The sequence below is a fragment of the Sminthopsis crassicaudata genome, chromosome 4 (assembly GCF_048593235.1).
Source record: "Sminthopsis crassicaudata isolate SCR6 chromosome 4, ASM4859323v1, whole genome shotgun sequence".
Taxonomy (NCBI): Eukaryota; Metazoa; Chordata; class Mammalia; order Dasyuromorphia; family Dasyuridae; genus Sminthopsis; species Sminthopsis crassicaudata.
Genome location: NC_133620.1, coordinates 245,310,781 through 245,329,795, shown reverse-complemented (window position 1 = coordinate 245,329,795; position 19,015 = coordinate 245,310,781). Strand labels below are relative to the sequence as shown.

General features: G+C 34.9%; 1 protein-coding gene across 2 annotated transcripts in view; it reads right to left on the bottom strand.

Moving 5' to 3' along the window:
• The window catches only part of LMBRD1 (LMBR1 domain containing 1), a 275,804-nt gene extending 269,601 nt beyond the window's left edge, over nt 1–6,203 (bottom strand). For both annotated transcript variants that reach the window (XM_074310578.1, XM_074310577.1), the window contains exon 1: nt 5,881–6,203. In XM_074310578.1, the coding sequence (XP_074166679.1) occupies nt 5,881–5,961 (81 nt within the window). In that variant the 5' untranslated portion in view covers nt 5,962–6,203. The remainder of the gene's footprint in view (nt 1–5,880) is intronic.
• Nucleotides 6,204–19,015: the final 12,812 nt, after the last annotated feature.

Here is a 19,015-nt window from a genome sequence, read left to right as displayed (position 1 = left end):
ATAATATAGCTTTAGATCAAGTACACCTAGACCATAAGGTCAGATTTGAACTGAGGTCCTCCTGACTACAGGGATGTGCTCTATCCACTGCACCACCTAGCTACCCCTCCCAATACTCTTCTGAAAACACAATCCTGATCACATCATTGCTCTAACCATATATCAAATGGCTCCTTATCATCTATAAGAAAAACTCCAAATTCCACTTCTTCATACATTGCTAGAAAGGGCAATTTAGAACCAAACTCCAGAGTACAAAATCTTCTGCTAGTCATTTGCATTAAAATTCCAAGCTAATCTACACTAAGAGTTAACTCATACTGTTCTTCCTCTTTGTGCTCCCCTGCTTCTCCACCTTCCCATATTCTACAAAAGGTCTAGAGTATCATTTTTACATAGCACCTTATTTTTTTACAACACTTTAGCCCACAGTAACCTTATCTGTGAACTCAAAAGTATTTATTGCTTATATATTACTTTTTAGTAATTAATCATGTACTGTCTTGTGATCTCTTTTATGATTGTCTCCCACTATTATTTAAGTTTTAATGTTCATATGTCTTAAGACCTACTAGATAAACTAAGGTCAATCACACTTTATTCTACTGTATTCTACTTTATTCTCTGTAATCTTATTCTACCAAATAAAGGGGTCAGCACTTGTCCATAAATATAAACATTTGATAATTAAACTATTCATTTTAAACAAGTCATTTCCTAGTCTTGAGAGGATTTTTTTTTAATTCAGAAATTGGCTAATTTATTTCCAAAAAACAGCATTAGGATGAAAGCTAGTAATAAAAGTAGCATTTGCTTTAGTTTAAGTTAGAAAACAATGGAGGAAGTGTGGAAGGATGGGCAGAGGGGAAAGCAAAGGGATGGGGAAGAAGACAAAGGATCCATGGGTAGGGGGAGATTAAGTAATAGCAAGGTTAAATTAAGGATCAGAATTAAAGCAAAGACAACTAGAAGGAATAGGAAAGTGTGTGTGTGTGTATGTGTGTGTGTGAGAGAGAAAGAGAGAGAGAGAGAGAGAGAGAGAGAGAGAGAGAGAGAGAGAGAGAGAAAGTGTGTGTGTGTGTGTGTGTGTGTGTGTGTGTGTGTGTACACATAAATATATCCTTGCTCAACAATAGCCTGCTTGGGGAAGTGAGGGAATGAAAGGGGGGAAAAAGAATAAAAACACACAGCAGAAAACAAAAGAATCTACAAGGAAATAAAAAGATGGATACTCATGAATATAATGTCTTCTACTTATATTATATAGCCTTTCTTGAACTGGTAATCTATTGTTATATATTTTGAATCCTCCCTGATGTAGAAGCTGAGCACATGACAATTTTTTTGTTTTTTTGTTTTTTTTTTTTAATAAAATAAAAATTTTTAGAAAAAGAAAAGAAAATAAAACATTGAGCCCAAGTCCCAGCATTGTCACTTACTCTTTGTATAATCTTGGACAAGTAACAAGTCTGAGCCTCACTTTTTATGTAGAAAAGTGAAACAATACCCAAATCCTACCTAAACTCATAAAGTTGTTGTAAGCATCAATTATTTAGGACGAGAAATAATTTTATCATGGTTTCATTCTTTGACAGCTATGGTTATATGGGTGTACTTCAGAAAATAGGCTGATTTCTGAGCCTCTACTATGGTAGAGAAGAAAGAATGGTCCCTCTTCATTAAAAATCTCTTTAAAAGTGAATGACAGATTTCATGTTATGTAGTTTACTTGATCCTTAATTGTGGGTTTTGGAATGGATATTCCAAGAAAATGTGCAAAAAGTTATAACTCTTAAAGATCATATTTACATAACTGTTAAGAGATCTCATGGTGAGGCAGCTAGGTGGTGCAGTGGACAGAGCACCAGCCCTGAAGTCAGGAGGATTTGAATTCAAATCTGCCCTCAGACACTTACACTTCCTAGCTGTGTGACCCTAGGGAAGTCACTTAACCTCAACTGCTTTAGCCCAAAAAAAAAAAAAAAAAAAAAAAAAAAAAGAGATGTATTATGGTAGCTGTTGGTCCACAGAATTCTTTAATATGTTTATTGTCTCCTTCCTCTCTACATCTACAAATGTCTATGACTCCCCCAATACTCAAAAAAATAATTTGATCCTCCTATTTCTCACCATTACATATCTCTTCTGCCCTTTGTTAACTAAACCACCTGAAAAGACTGTCTATAATTGGTTTCTCCATTCTCTTATCTCTTAACTCATTACAATCCAATTTCCAACTTCATCATTCCATGAAAACTGCTCCAAAGTTACCAATGATTTTTTTTTTGATTGTCAAATACAATTGTCTTTTCTTAGTCTTCATTCTTCTCAACTTCTTTGCATCATCAAACTCTGTTGATCACTTATGGTACACTGTAAGTGCTTAATAAACATTTATAAACTTATGAAGAAAATTTTTATTCATAAAAAAATGAAATGGGATCAAACTGAATCAAAACTGAAGATAAGTGAAGTCAAAAACAAATTTTAAAAATCCCAAGAACTAAAAAGTTTTACTTTAAAACATTAAATTCATCTGCAGAAAAACAGAGACCTTCATTAGGACATGGCACCTGAAGGAAATGTTACTGATTCCTCACAACACAATGTACCATAAGTATCCTGAAGTTGGAAAAAATAGCAGACAGGCTAACCCACGTTTTTCTTGGGTTAAAAAATATAAAGCAAAGTACTAAAAATGGGGGGAAGGGAGAAGGTAATTTCTACTAATGAAATTCAAAGGATTATAAAAAGGCCTAAATAGAGATATAATATTACAACATGATCTTCAATCATGCCCAGGCCACAAGTTAGCAAAAAAGTTAAGACATTTATCAAAGAAAAGGAGGTAAACATGATTCAGTGGACTGGGAACTCACAAAGTTTAAACCCCATTAGGGGAAAAAAATGAATTGCTTATCAAAGATACACTTAATATCCAATGTGATAAAAATGTGATTTCATGATGAATACCAAAGGTATAAAATTTTGTGAAGTCAATGCTGTATAAAAGTATAAAATAAATCCTGCAACAAAAGGAAGATATATTGTTTATCAGAATTTTTTTTTAAAGTTTCAATAGAATGAAGATAAAGTATCTTTATTGCCTCCTGAGAGGTGATATATTTAAGATGCAAAAAGAGAAAATATTTTCAGACCAGCTCATGTTTATATAGTTCTTATTATGTGACAGGCACTGTGCTAAGTACATTTGATCTTTACAACAATCCCGTGAGGTAGGTACTATTACTGTTCCCATTTTACAGATGGAGGAAACAAGGCAAACAGAGGTTAAGTGGTTTGCCTAGGATCACAAAGTTATAGAGTAACTAAAGTCATATCTGAACTCTGGCCATCCTGATTCCAGGCCACCTAGTTGCCTAAAAAAGTTTAGTTTTGTTCTTCTTTAACCCCAAAGAGCAAAACTAAAAGTAGTAAGTATAAAAGTTGCAGAGGAACAGATTTATTCTAGAACATTTAGAGATATCCCAAAGCATAATGGACTTTCTCAGGAGATAAGGGGCTCACCCCCCCAACACTGAATGTCTAAGAAAAGACAGGATGGCCATTTGTTGGTACCGCATTTATAAGCATTTAGTGCTAAATGACATTATTCTAAATTGATTAAAATCTCTAATATCAATGTCCTGATATCTGCTTCTCCCAACTTCAACCTATTATGACTTTATTGCTGTCAAAAGAATCAATCTAAAAAACACCATTTTCTTCACACCATTATCCTTCAGTTTAAAATGCCTTTGTACTTACATATCACATCAAGTTCAAAATATTCTTCGGGACTTTCCAAGGTTAGTTATGCATTACTTAATTTACACCTTATCTTTCCAACCCTGTTTACCAAAACTCACCAATAGCCTACTCAAATCTCGAAGATCTACTTACTACCCCACAACACATCCCATTACTTCACCAGTTTTGTTCCTGTCCTACCTCTATACTAATTCAAATCCAATTATGCCAATATTGACTCTTTCTAGGACTTACTCGGATTTGCTCTATATTAAATCTTGTGTTCTCTACCAGATGTCTACTCCTAGAGAGACCATATTATGTATTTCTTTCTTTTCCCCAAAGGCCTAGAACTTACTATTTGAGACTGATATATAATACTACCCTAACATCACCTGACTTTGCCAATGATGGCCTATTTTCTCATACTTCAACCTGTCAAATTATTTTCTTTGGAAGTACTGAACTTACTTTATTTACTAGATGAATTAAACCACATAAATTCTAGACCCCATCATGGGAGGTGCACAGAATAATCACCCTTCTTTACCTGTAACAGAAGACATCCTGACAAAAGTGGACAAAGTAAAATAGGAAACTAAAGCAACAGCAAAGCGGAAGGGAATGAGGAGAAAATAGAAAAGAATGTATGTAAGGATCTCTAAGGTTTTCTTTTTTCATAGGAAAATGCATTAGTATCACAGTGCTGGAATTCTTAATCTGGAGTCCATGAATGTATTTTACTATTTTGATAAGTGCACTATAGTTGGTTTGTTTCCTTTTTAATTGTTTTATTTTATAAATTCAAAAACATTCTAAGAAAGGATCCATAGCTTTATCCAGACTTCCCAAGTGATCAATGACACAAAAAAGGTTAAGAATCTAGGATCTATAGAATAGTCCAATGGAATGAACAATACTTAAGAATTGAGGATTTTTTTTTTTAATGGTTTTATCAATGATTGACATTGATTCAGGGTCTGGCATATAGGAAGCACTTAGCTTTTTTATTTAAAAGCTGATAGACTTAAAAGTTACAAGAAGTTACACTTTCATTTTAGAGATTGAGTCAAAATGAGTTAAGTGAATTCCACAAAGTTACAGGCTAAGAATGTAATTTTACATATGGGAAAACCCAAGCCCAGAGAAATAATCAATTAATCCAGGCACTATGCTAAGCTAAAGTTCACCTCTAGTCTCTGGACCTATCAAGTGCTTTGCTTTACTGAGTAGGGATGAGTATAGATGAATCAGATTAAAATGTAATTGAAAATTATTTGAGGAAAAAAAATTTAAAACACAATATAACGTTAAATTGAAGTTTTCTACGTCAATTCCTGAAGCCTCGGGTATCCATTTCTAACTATAAGATCCTATATCAGAGGCTCTCAGGAGTTTAGGAGTTTGTGAATCTTTCAAAAATCTCGATAGCTGTGCTTCAGTTTGTTCCTTTGTAATCCTGTGTATTTTATGCACTTAAAAACACAACTTTGAGAAGATAATCCGCAGGTTTCAGTAGACTATCTCCTGGGACAGAGGACGGGTGCCTGACACAGGAAGTCCGAATCAGCTGCCTACGTCACGAGAGGAGAAACGTACAATGGGAAGCAGCCTTCCGGGGCTCAGACCGTGGGCAGGGGGTGTTGCGTGGGATGGCTAAGGGGATGGGGATGGGGATGGAGGGGGGCAGAAGGCCCTCGGAAGGTTCCCAGGCTCCTGAGGCCGAGCACAAATACATTCTCTTGCCCCCTCTGGGAATGCCACCCTGGTTCCCCGCGCTGGTTTCTCCACAGAGGGGAGGCCATCCTACGTCGCTCAGTGACAGCCCCGATTCCTGCTCCCACTCCCACCCCAGGCTCCGCCCTGGCCCCGACCGGGAGGAGAAGAGGGAGGAGCAGGAAAGAAGTCCGCAAACACCCCAGTCCCCTCCACTCCCACACTGTGGGAAGGGAAGAGAAGGTCGGGCCGAAGTCTAAGCGTGTGGAGGCCCGCACTCCCGGCTCCCGGCCGGGGCAAGGAGCCTTTATTTTCGGCCCAGAGGGGCCGGCTCTGGAGCCAACTCCACCTCTCTCCACAGTCGCAACAGCAGCGACGACGACGACAAGTGGCGGCGCCTCCTCCTCCTCCTACCAGTAAGAGCATCCCGAAGATCCACCAGCCGATCACCAGCTCCGTGGAGGCTGACCCGCTCCCAGCCGCCGCCGCCGCCATCTTCGCTTCCGGCCCGGGAATCCCGGGAGTACGAGGGCGCCGGGAGAAGAGACAAACCAGTGGCCTGGGACGTGCCGCTGGCGCAGCCTAAAGGTTAAAGGGGCAGAGGGGGCGGGGCCTCCGGTTGCGAAGGAGCGCAGCCCACGAGCGTCCCCTGCCGACCGAGCCCAACGAGGCTGATAGGATGAGGTGGAGCGGGGGAAGGAGCGGGACAAGTAGAGATGTTCTCTGCAGCTTCTGACGCTGGTGACGTCATAACCCCACCTCCTACCCCTCCTGCTCCGCGTTCGCCCCCAGTCAGTTTCTATTGATACTACTAGTGGGGGGGCGAGGGAGGGGTTGTCTTCTAGATTGTATGAGGAGACTGTTAGCCCAAACCAACTGATTCTAATGGGGAAAAAAAAAGGTCTAGTTTCCTTAGATTCTGAGGAAAGCCAAAACCGCCAATTCTTGGGATTCCCAGAAAATTTTTGTTATAAAACGTCAGGCATTCCAAAAATGAAGAAAAGTGTGTATCCCTAGTATCCAGTTATGTCAATCACTTTACAATGATGAGTTTTCTTTCATTTGCCCTATGACATAAATAATGAAAATAATAAAAAATGAAAATAACATTTTACCAGTAAGTGATCACACGAACTACTCTCAATTCTTTCAGCTAGCTCCTTGATGTTCAGAACAGTCCTCTTTCTGCGAGTGAATTTACAATTACCTAATGTGAGAACTGCAAATGGTCCTAGAGGTTATCTAGTACATCCTCATTTTACTGATGAGGAAAAGTTGAGCTTTACTGAAGTGACTCAGAAAACTATAGGACTGAGTTACTAAACAAAATGTGCTCATTCTACTTGAGAATTAAATACTTTCCACTACTACTCTTATTTCCTAAAGAGATCATTAAGAAGAAAAATATATGATCTATAATGTAAATATTTACATATTCATGTATTCATATAGGGCACCGATATGTAAATACAATTCATATATTAAAAAATTTATGCTAGCACTATTTAGAAATGAATTCCAATTCTAATGGCTTAGAAACCAATGAGATGCCTGGCTAAACTAATTGTGGGATGTGACTAGGATGGTCGATTTGTAATATTAAGGATACACTAATCAAACTATCAAGGGGTCCTTTAAAGAATTTGATAAAATAATGAAATTCATTTGGAGAAACAAATGATCCACAATATCAAGAGAAATAACTGAAAAAGGTAGCTCTTCCAGTCTTCAAACTATATTATAAAGTGCAACAGCCAGCAATTGCTAATGGATAAGAAACAGAAGTAAATCATTGTAACAAATGAGATGAGAGAAAATTAGAAACACTAGAATTCAATAATTCAGTTTTCAATATACCCCAAAACATAAATTTCTTAGGAAATGACTTTCCATTTGATAAAAAACTATTGGGGAAACTGAAAAGCAATCTGGTAGTATTGCTAAGAGTTCTGATTTTAAACTAATATATTATGCCACATTTCAAAATAAATTTAAAATAGATATTCCTTTCACGGCTATGAAAAGGAGATGTATTTCTACCCAAAGAAAAGAGAGAAGCAAAAGACTGAATAATTTTGATAACATGAAATAGAATATTATTTCCACAAATGAAATTAGTACATCTAAATTAAGAAGTAAATTATCGAATAGGAAGAATTTTGTATCAGAGTTTTCAGAAGAGGGTTCGGTATTCAAAATATATAGATAATTAAAAACAAAATTAAATGTTATTCTTCAATAGATAGTCAAAGGATATGGAGAAAGAACTATTAGTATTTATATTAAAGAATTATCCAGATCACTAGTTATAAGAGAAATGCATATTAAAGCAATCTTAAGCTTTCATTCACACTCAGCATGTTGGCAAATATGACTAATAGATGAATAATCAATGTTGGGGATTAAAGGAAAATAGGAACACTAGTGCATCAACACAACCATTTTGGAAAGCAATTTGGAATTATGCAAATAAAGTGACTAAAATATTCATACCCCATGACCCAAAGGTTCCCTTAGTGGGATTAGAATCCCCAAAGAGTCACTGATAAGAAAACTTCCATATCCCCCAGCACTTTTTAAAGTAGCAAATTACCTGGAAATCTATTAATGCTCATCAATTGAGGAATGGTTAAAATATGCTAGATGAATAAAATGAAAAATATTCTTTAAAAATTGACTAATATGATAAATAGAAGCATAAAATACTTACTTTCATGAACTGATGCAGAGTGAACTAAGCAGAGAACAGATAACAATATACAAAATGAAACAATGTAAATAAAAAGAATACCTGACACTAAACAATCACAAGCCAGGCTTCGTAATTTAAAATAATAAACATAGTTTCAAAGAAGAGAATAAACTTGTTTAGTTTTGAAGGAAGCTAGATATTTTATGAAGAAATAGAGGAAAATATAAAGTATTCCCAATATGAATAAAGTTACTCAATATTTGGGATTCAGTGAATAGTTCAGTTGGACCAGAAGGTAGGCCATGTAAAAAGTAACTTGTAATAATTCTGGAAATGTAGTCTGAAGCTAGATTGAGAAAAGTATTAAAATTCAAAAAGAAGATTTTTTTGTGTCTCCTTTATTGTGTGTAAGCAGCATCCTTGAAGTGACTACTTGTTTGCCCACTGGCAGAGGATGAATTATTGGGTCAAAAGATGCTTGATAATTATTTTGAACTTTTTTTTTTAGAATTGAGTGGCACTCTAGAACTTTTAGCCTAAAAAAGGAGTAGAAAAAGCTTCAAAAGATCAGAGAGGTAGACATGAACTAGAGATCAGAGATTTCTCAGAAATCTATTTTACTCCAAAGGCATCAAAGAGAAGGAAGAGCTCCTAAAACCAGCCTTCTAGAAAGAAAAGGAATTCCACTCAAGACCCCAAATCCAATATCCTTTGGAGAAAAGAGCAAGTATATCACCCTCATCCACTGAGAAGCACCAAAACCCAACCAAACAAAAAAGTTCTATATAATCTCAAATAGCTTCCTTATTATTCTGGTATCACATTTTATGCTCCTCCCACAATTGTTTGGCATCTATACAGATTACTATCACTGACTATCCAACTATTAAATAGTATCAGTGTATCATACATTGATCTACTCTTTAGTCTTCTAGACATCTCCAGAGAAATAAGTGAAACTAGTGACTTCACATAATTCTTTCTCACTTAAATTCAAATGTAGCTTTCTCATTAGGATGCTAATAATAGCTAGCTTAAGTTTTAATGTTTATAAAGTACTGTGTTTTCAGTTTGACGTAGCACATACTTCCAAGTCTCTCACTCTGTTAGTTTGCCTTCCTATTAGTCTTGTTGGGATTCTGATTGTTGCCCTCCCCCAACTTGCTCATCCTCAAAAAACCCTAAATCTCACAGAAATCCTTAATCACTTGCTAGCAGGTATAGGTCTATATAGTCTGTAAGGCTATCATACATCAGATTTAGTAATCCTAGATATAGCATAAAAATCAGTTAATAAAAAAAGTAGCACAACCAGGATATAGAACAGGATACTGAACCACAGAGTAAAATAAATCTTTTCTCCAACATAACATTATAACACCATCTTTCTTTGCTGTCCTTTGGATTAATTTATGATAAAGTCAGGCTAATTATAACATTATCATATCATGTAATATTACAATACCATTATAATATCAATTAATACCCCCTCCCCAATACATTTCTGTATGTATAACTACATGCATAGTTCCATCAAGGCTCTAGGACCTGCCAATGTTAGCAAATTAATCAGATTCCATAAATATCTTTGTCTCGATTTGCTGGGATGCTAAGTCCTCTTGACCTCCTAAAAGGAGCACAGTCCTCTCTGAATGTGTGATTCTCACATCCCATCAGCCTTAATTCCTTGAAGTTCAGCTTTTCATTCATACCATAGTAACAACTCATTCTAGCTTTTTAGTTTATCTTTGTTCTCCTCACAATATCCTTATTTTCTCCAGGTCAGTAAAATCCTTTTCTATGACCAGGACAGTTTTGTCAACTCACTTTTGGTTTTACATTTGATGGAACATGATGATATTTTTAAAGCATAAGGTTTTAGAATTAGATATTAAGAACAGGAAGCAGAGAATAAATACCACATATAACAAAACTTTATTTAACAGAATAATATTCTTCTGTCCAATTTCCCAAACTGTTACTTGTCTTTGAATTTTGCTGCTATTGGTATTGGCCTAACACATCTGATTCAAACACTATATCTTCCCACTCCCTCCATTAAATGTTGGGTCATGAATTCTTAGCAATCTGGGGAAACCTATGGGCCTTTTCTTTTCTTTCTTTCTTTCTTTTTTTCTTTCTTTCTTTTTTTTTTTTGTTTTTGTTTTTTTTGTTTTTGTTTTTTCCTGAGGCAACTGAGGCTAAGCGACTTGCCCAGGGTCACACCACTAGGAAGTGTTAAGTGTTTGAGGACAAATGTGAACTCAGGTCTTTCTGGCTTCAGGGCGGGTGCTCTATCCACTACACCAACTAGCTGACCCCTGGGCCTTTTCTAAAAATAATGTTTTTAAATGCATAAGATAAAGTGCTGTTGTTAATGTTGTTTTTCTGACATGCCCAACTCTTTGTGACCCCATTTGGAGATTTCTTGGCAAAGATACTGGATGGAGTGGCTTACCATTTCCTTCTCCAACTCATTTTAGAGATGAAGAAACTGAGGTAAATCAGGTTAAATGACTTGCCCAGAGTCACATAACTAGTAAATGTCTGAGGCTGGATTTCAACTCAGGAAAATGAGATTTTCTGACTCCAAGCCTGATACTCTAAGTACTATACCACTTAGCTGTTGTTATGTGGAATATGACTGCAAAAACCACTTGAAATGATGGATAGAGGCCCTAACTTGGAGTCATGGAGACCTAAGTTTAATTCTATCTCTAACTTATTCTAGCTATATGACCAGGGGCAAGTCACCCTAGGCAACTCTCTAGTAATAAATAATATTTATGCTGCTCTAATATTTGCAAAAGAGCCTTTCTAAGATGCTAAATTATAGGCAAACTGCCAATCTATATTGGCAGAGATTGTTTCCACACTGAGAATTCCCTATATGGATAAAATCACAAAATCTAAAAAATACTATGTTCTACTCTCCTCAGAATTATCCTGATTTTCTCAAATAATGAAATGGATGAGACTTGAGCTGTCCTTTTTTTTTTTTTTTTTTTTTTCCCTTCTCAAAACCATTTCTTTGGCTTATCATTATATACAAGATGAGTCTCTGTAGTATTCATATTCAAAATTTAAATTTATCCAAATTGAAATGGAGTCTTCTTATTATATTTTCTATCATAAAAACAAGGATAAACTGGACCAAAAGTAACAATAATGTAAACCTATTGAATTCTCTTTTTATGTAAGATGAGAGGCAATGGAGAGGCAGTGTGCTATAGAGGAAAAGCACTGGGTCTGGAGTCAAGATGAAATAGTCTCAAATTCTATTTTGAACACAGTGTATTTAACCTTAGGTCAGTCATTTAATCTCTCTGAGCTTCAACTATTAAACAGAAATAATAATGCTACAGTAGCAATCTCACAGGGTTGTTGTAAGGCTCAGAAAAAAGTGGAATACTTCATAAACTTTCAAGTGTTATGTAAATAGCAGTTCTTATTAATTCTTAGTTATTTTAATATCCTATAGCATAGGAATATATTAATAGACAAGTAATATAGCTTCTCCCCTTCCCCTTTTTTAACCCATCTCCAATTGCTGGAAAACTGCCATTACCCTACCCTGGTCACCCTAGAACCTGTAGGACCTCTTACTTACTGGAATAAGATAAGAGTCCCTGATTTGTTTCCTTCCAATGATATAAGAGGACAGCAACATCTCACCATCTGTCTTATTTTGCCTTCAAGTTCTTCTTACCTCCCATAACTACTAATATAACTTGTCTTTGGGGGCCATGATAGCCACTCTACCTGTGCAGCAACATTTTCTCTTATGTATTGTCTCCCAGATAAAATAAACTCCTTGAGAAAGACTGGATTACTTTTTTTTTTTTCTTTTACCTACAGTATCACAGTAAAACTGTAATAAAAACATCTTTATTCATTCTTTGGTTTTTAGTTTCCTCATCTGAAAAAGATGGGGGTTGGCAAAAATCTAACCAGATGGTAAAATTAGGGAGCATGAAAGAAATGGGATTTTCAATCCTCCTGCATAAATACATTAAAATGTCCTATTAATAAACAAGTAAATTTTATTTTTTATAAAAAGGGTGGGAGGAGAAAATACTAATAAAAGAGGTAGGGAGAAATAGGCTAATGAGGAAAGGCTTCATGTACCTTAGCTATGCTTTAAAGGGAGCTAAGTATTGTAAGAGTTGGATAAATATATGGAGGCATGACCTGAAGTATTGTGCCCAGCTTGCAGGCTACAGTAGACAAATTATGAAATGAAGTAATATCAAGTAACTCTAAGAAGTTAGAGGGGACTCATATTGTGGTGGATTTAAATTATAAGATAAGGGTTGGTTTGTTTGTTTTTTAATCCTAGAAGCAATTGAGAACCATTGAAGATTTTTGAGAAGGGTTGTAACATGATCAGATATTTGTTTTAGGAATATTCCTTTGGTAGATTGTTGGAAAGGAAAGACTGGAAGCAGGGAAATCGTTGAATAGAGGAAAGAGCGAGGAGATTCAGGGTCAGATGACCTAGGTTCATATCTGATTTCTGTACCCAATATTTGTATGAACTTGAACAGGTCAACATCTTTCTGGGTCTCAGTTTTCTCATCTGTAAGATGAGATGGTTGGATTAGTTGACTTCTGAGCCCTCTACTAGACTGCTAGGTGGTACAGTAGATAAGAACATTGGACTTGGAATCAGAAAGATTATTAAAATTTGGTCTCAGATAATTTTAAGGAAACTTAGCAGGAAAACTCAAGGGAGCTAATGTGTTTAGGCCACCCTACAATTTTAGATTCCAAGTTTCAATATTATTAGTCTATTAGAGAATCTCTGCAATTCAGAAATTGCTTGTCTGTTTCCTGCTTCACTATTGATCCTCACTACCCTTCAGCTGGAGAAATAAGTTTAGAATTGCACATGTTTAACCTATATTGGATTACTTGCTGAATAGGGATAGAAGGGAGAAAATTCTGGAACACAAGGTTTTGAAGGGGTGAATATTAAGAACTATCTTTGCATGTATTTTGAAAAAATAAAAAGCTATTATAAAAAAAAATTAAGTCTCCAATAAGGCAGTCCATCTCTTTAGTGCTCTTTTCCAGACTCACATTTCTCACATTTGTTAATAAAATAAAGTATCTTTCTTTATTTCATTGTAACATTAATTGATTCTACACAAGTGAGGAATTATTCAACATGCTTAACAAAGAGATCAAAATCCTCAAATCCATAGTCCGGGTCATTTTCTCTCCAAAAATTTCCAAGATTAAGAAGACTTGGAAGTGTAGAAGGGATTAGGTTGTAAAGGGTTTTGAAACCCAGATGATTTAATTTCTGATCCTGGAGTAACAGAGAGCCACTGGTTTTATTGAAAAGGAGAACATGTCTCTCTCTTCCCCGCTTTCTTTCCCCCTCCTTCTCCCTTTCCTTCTTCCTCCTCATCTCCCTCCTCACCCCCCTCTTTCTGTTTCTCTCCCTCTCCCTTCCCCTGTATCTTTCCCTCTCTCTCCTCCTCCCCCTTTCTCTCTTTCTCTCCCTCTTCTCCCTCCCTCCCCTCTCCTCTCTTTTTCTCTCTCCCCCCCCTCTCTCCCTGCTATTATGAAGATAGAAAAAAAAATTGGCAGTCAATTGGATGCAAGATCAGTGTAAGAGAAAAATGAGAAGTCGTGGTTAACATCTAGATTTCAAATCAGGATGGTATTCTTGACAATAATAGGAAAGATTAGAAAATGTGAGGATTTAGGGAAGAAAATAATGAGTTCATTTTGAGGCAAGTTGACTTTAACATTTATGAGACATCGGGTTTAAGATGTCCAATAGATAATAGGAGATGTGAGATTGGAGGTTGGGAAAGACTGTATGTAAGACTGATTTAAAAATCATCTGCAGAGATGATAATTGAATCTTTTTTGGAGCGGATGAGATCATCAAGGAAGGAAAAGAGAAAGAGGATCCCTATGGTTATCGTGCATGACATGGATGAAAATATAGCAAAAGAGATAGAGAAGTATTAGGAATAAGAAGAGAACTATGGGAGCACTCTAGAGAACCTCTAGGGAAGTGGGTATCATGGAACAGATTATCAATAGTATCAAAGTTGGCATAGAGGATTAGAAGTTTGAGGATTAGTTTTTTTAAGTTATTAGATTTGGCAATTAAGAAATCATCAGTAAATTTAGAGAGAACAGTGTTGATCAGTGTCCCATCAATATCTCAAATTTAGCAAGTACAAAACATAATATATTTCCCCCTAAATTTCCAAGTTGTAAAAGGAATGATCATATGTTCAGTCATCCAACTTCATAAACTGGATTCTGAAATTTAATCATTTGCTATATCCTGTATCACTCCATTCATATATCTCTTGCATGCATCCCATTTTATTTACTCATAAAGGTACTATTTCTTTAGTTTCTTTTCAGATGGATTATTATGACAGCAATTAATATTGTAATTTATCTTCTTGCTTATGTACTGTAATTCTCTCTAGAGCATCACACCACTCATCAGTCAAAATAATTGGGCTAATGCATGGCATTGCCCTGCTCAAAACCTTTAGGGACTTTACTGCCTGTAGGATAAAATGTCAAGCTCTCAGACTGCCTTTGCTATCCCTCCATTCTTTGTTTAGTCTGGCATATAAAATGTACATGAAATAGAATAATGTGAAATAATAAGGATGGAAAGATATACTGGAACCACATTAGGGAATGCTGGAAAAATTAGATTTTAGAGACATATAAAGAGAGTTGGAAGGACATTTCAGAAGATTTACTATTTATTAATACACACATATACATATGTACACACATATATACGTATGACACATAAAATTGATTATAGTCTATGATATAAAAATAAATTCAGAAAAGCAGAAATTGTAAATATTGCTTAAAAGAATATAAAGCAATAAAATACCGTGATACTTTTACTGGATCTCAAAATTGTGGGTACTCCTTCCATATTTATGCCTTTTAGATAATAGAATTTCCTACCTTAAATCTTCCATAGGGGTTCTGTAGTAGGTGAGGCCTGGTTCAGATTAGATTGTTATGTCATTTGATATTGGAATGAAATGAGACACACATAGTTCATCTTCCAGTTAGCAAAAGGAGTTCTCCTTAGCTGTCTCAAGGAAATACATTTAACAGAGATGTAGCATGAATTCAGTAAAGTGCATCTTTCTGCCTTGGTGGTGTTGCTCATATTTTTCTGGTTTTTTGTCAAAGGACTAAAGAGAAAAGTTTAAAGACTTCATGAACTGGATTTTGTATTTAAGAAACCAGGAAACTCCATCAATGGCAGGAGTCTTTAATCCCTAAAACCAATTAAGCTTCCAGGAAAGTTTCAATACATGTTAAAGAAATTAGTCCAGTCCACATAGTTAAGGAACTTCAATACAAAGTTTCTTAAAATGGGAGTCACTAACCCATTTGGGATCACAACAATATGGGGGTTGTGAAATTATGATTTGTTATCAGAAAATGTTTAATTTGTATACCTATTTTGTATACCTACATACCTAAGGTCAGAAAAATTTCTTAGGCAAAAAGGGATGGTAGATGGAAAACATTTAAGAAGCCTTGGGATAATACATAGTTCTTCTATGACAGATTTCAATGGAAGCTTTTCTTCAAGCATTTTGAAATAATGTGGATATTAATGTAGCATGCAACTGCCACCACTTTATTCATTCCTACAAAATAACTGGCTCAGCTCCTCTTTTGATTATGCAACTCTTTTAAATGTTTTATGCTAACTTTAATAATCATTTCATTGATTATTATTTCCCAGAACTCCAAGAAACAAATAAAAATGTAAGATGAGCTTCAGTTCTGTGTGACTCTGTGCTATTCCTTCAGTGATGATTAGAGGATAAAAGAAAAGGGAGTAAGACAAAATCAGAGCGTTTCCAGGCATCATGTGCTTACCTGTAACTTTGACAGCAAAGGTGGTTGAAGTTGGTCAGTTTCTTTGGCTTAAATTTTTTGAACTGCAGTAAATAAACTATTGGGCGTCCACACTAAGTTTAATACCACAATATGGTGGGTTAGTCCTTGGGAGCAAGGGCCATTAGGCTGTTAACAAAGGAATGAACCAACCAAGGTCAGAAAAATGGAGCAAGCTAGAGTTCTTTTAGCCCAAAGAGAAGAAGAATAAGACATTATCACTTTAAAGAACTTGAAAAACAAAGAACTGATATCAGAAATAAGCACAAAAAAGAAAGCTCATCAAAATTTAAAGAGATGTTACCAAAACTTGGGGCCAAAAAGTTAAAACAAATAACTCATTTTTAGAAATCCAATACAGTTTCACCTTTTAGCTAATTTCTCTAAAAGAAAAAGATAGGAAAGTTAAAATATCAAAATGAAAAGAGCAAAATTGTCATGAATAGTGAAGAAAAAAGTTAATTTCAAAGTATTGCACATAAATCTATGGTAATAAAACTGAAGTTATGAAGAAGATGGGTGAATGTTTACAAAAATAGAGTATACATTGATAAAACAAAAAATAATTAAATAAAAATTTTAAAAAAGAAAAAAATTTCTACATGTAGACCAAAAAAAAAAAAAAATAGAAACTAAGTTATAAGAAACAAAATGTTCTTTAATATAATGATGAAAAAATTAGTCATCTGGAAATTTATTTACAATCATATAAATGATACATAAAATCAAGTTTAAACAAATTTTTAAAGAAAAGGAAAACCAAGCCTCCTCAGTGGAAAGACTCTCAATGTTTGTTGTTAGGCTGAATTAATATAATGAATAAGCCAATACTTCTCAAATTTCCCTATTGATTTAACACTATGAAAAGGAAAATACCATTATATACTTTGGAGAATTAAGACAAATATAATATCAAGATTTATATGGAGAAATAAAAAAGTAAAGAATATCAAGGGAAATCATGAAAATGAGAAAGAAGAAAGGATTTGCCTGCTAAATCTAATAATATATTAATTGCCAAAATTATTTAGTATTGGATAAAATAATAGAAAATAGGTCAGTGGAATGGCTTAGATAACAACAATGTATATTATAATTTACTATTTAATAAACTGTCACAAAATATTGGGTATAATATTCATTATTTCATAAAGTTTATTGGAAAAATTTATAGTTTGATAAAAAATAGGAAAAAATGAATATGCTATACACCACAAAATCACAATAAATTCCAAATGGATAAATTATTCCTAATCCCAACACTTTCTTAAATTTCTTCAAAACAGAAATTATGTGACAAAGATAAAGCAATTTGAGCTATTTTCATGGTCCATGACACCCAGAATCCAAAAAAGCACATCATCAGCTGAGGCCAGGCCTTACCATGGAAAAGTCAATTTGGGTATATACCTCAGTTAGTGAACCATGAATTGTCTAGTGTGGGAGGAGGCTGAAATGCTTTGAGATCCAATCTCCAAGGAAACCATAATAAGAGGATAGAAGATTGAGTGAAAAGGAAAATAGGGGAGAAAAAAAAAGTATCAAAGATTTTGGGAAGAAGGAATCTCAAAGACCCTGAACAAAAACAGATGAATCTGTTTTTGGAAAACAGTAGGAATACTAGGGAAAATAGGAAATAGGAAAAACAGTAAAAATAGAAGGAAATATGCCCTCCAAATCTAGTAAATAATTTTAGGCATCTATGAATAAAATCTATAAAATACCAATAGGAGCATTACCTCTATCAAAGAGATCTGTTAAAGATCTTAGCTTAAAAAGGACAAGGTTTTCCACTACTTCCAGGGCTATCTCCAGTCATCCAGAGTTATATGTGGTCATAAAATATTGCAGGTAACTGCAGGAGAAAGTGAGACTGATAACTTTGCACACCCCACCATCACCTAAATCCAATTCACTTTCATGTCATGGCATTACCTCTATGATGTCATAGTCTTCTACAAGAATGAAGGACAAACAACAACTACAACTACTATTACAAAATAAAGGAAAATGATCCAATACTTGATTAAATAGAGGATCATGTGAAATTTGAGATCATGTAACCACAATACATTATTTCTAAGTAGTTTAAAAAAGAAATGAAAATTATGAGAGCAGAATGTATGTCCTGCACAACAAAAATATTAGATATAAAAGAAAAACTTAAATCTACAATGGTTAGCCTTACCAAAAAAATAAAGAGAAAATGAGAGATTGGCAATATGCAAATATATGGATGTAAAAGACAACATAGGAGAAGAGAGGCAAAATCCGATAAAACTAAAAGAAAAGATGCTCACCATACAAGCAAAGAAAAATTAGCTCAAAAACAGCATGCACAGAGATCATCTAAGATCATAGGTTTCCAAGAAAAACACAATAGGACAAAAACCCTCAATTATATAATGAGGGGAAATTCTGGACAGAGAACTTCATAGGACTTCTGAAGATAGAAAATGAAATTTCAACTGAAAGGATTTACATATCACCTCTAGAAAAAAACAAAAAACAAAAAAATAAGGCTGCAAACTCTAAGACACCTCGTGGTTAAATTTAACAATTCAAATCAGACACAATTCATGACTTAAAATAAATTGCTAGATATAAAATATGAAAGTGTATGAAATTAAAGACTTTTTGCACATTGCAAAATAATGCAGTATGAATAAGAAGGAAAAATAAACAGAGAAAAATATTTTCCTCAAACAATTCCAATTAACTAGAAGATGTAAAATATGCAAAGAACTATAAAAATAAGCAACATGGAACAACAGTTTGGATATTTGTTCTGAATGCTAATATACAAGGGTCAGCTTCCTTCTCACAGGTCACCACTTTTCCATGTAGAATCACAACAAAAGATGCAAGGGTGACAGAAAATCCCAGGGTTGGGGAAACCTTTTTTTTTTTTTTTTTTTTTTGCAAAGGGCCATT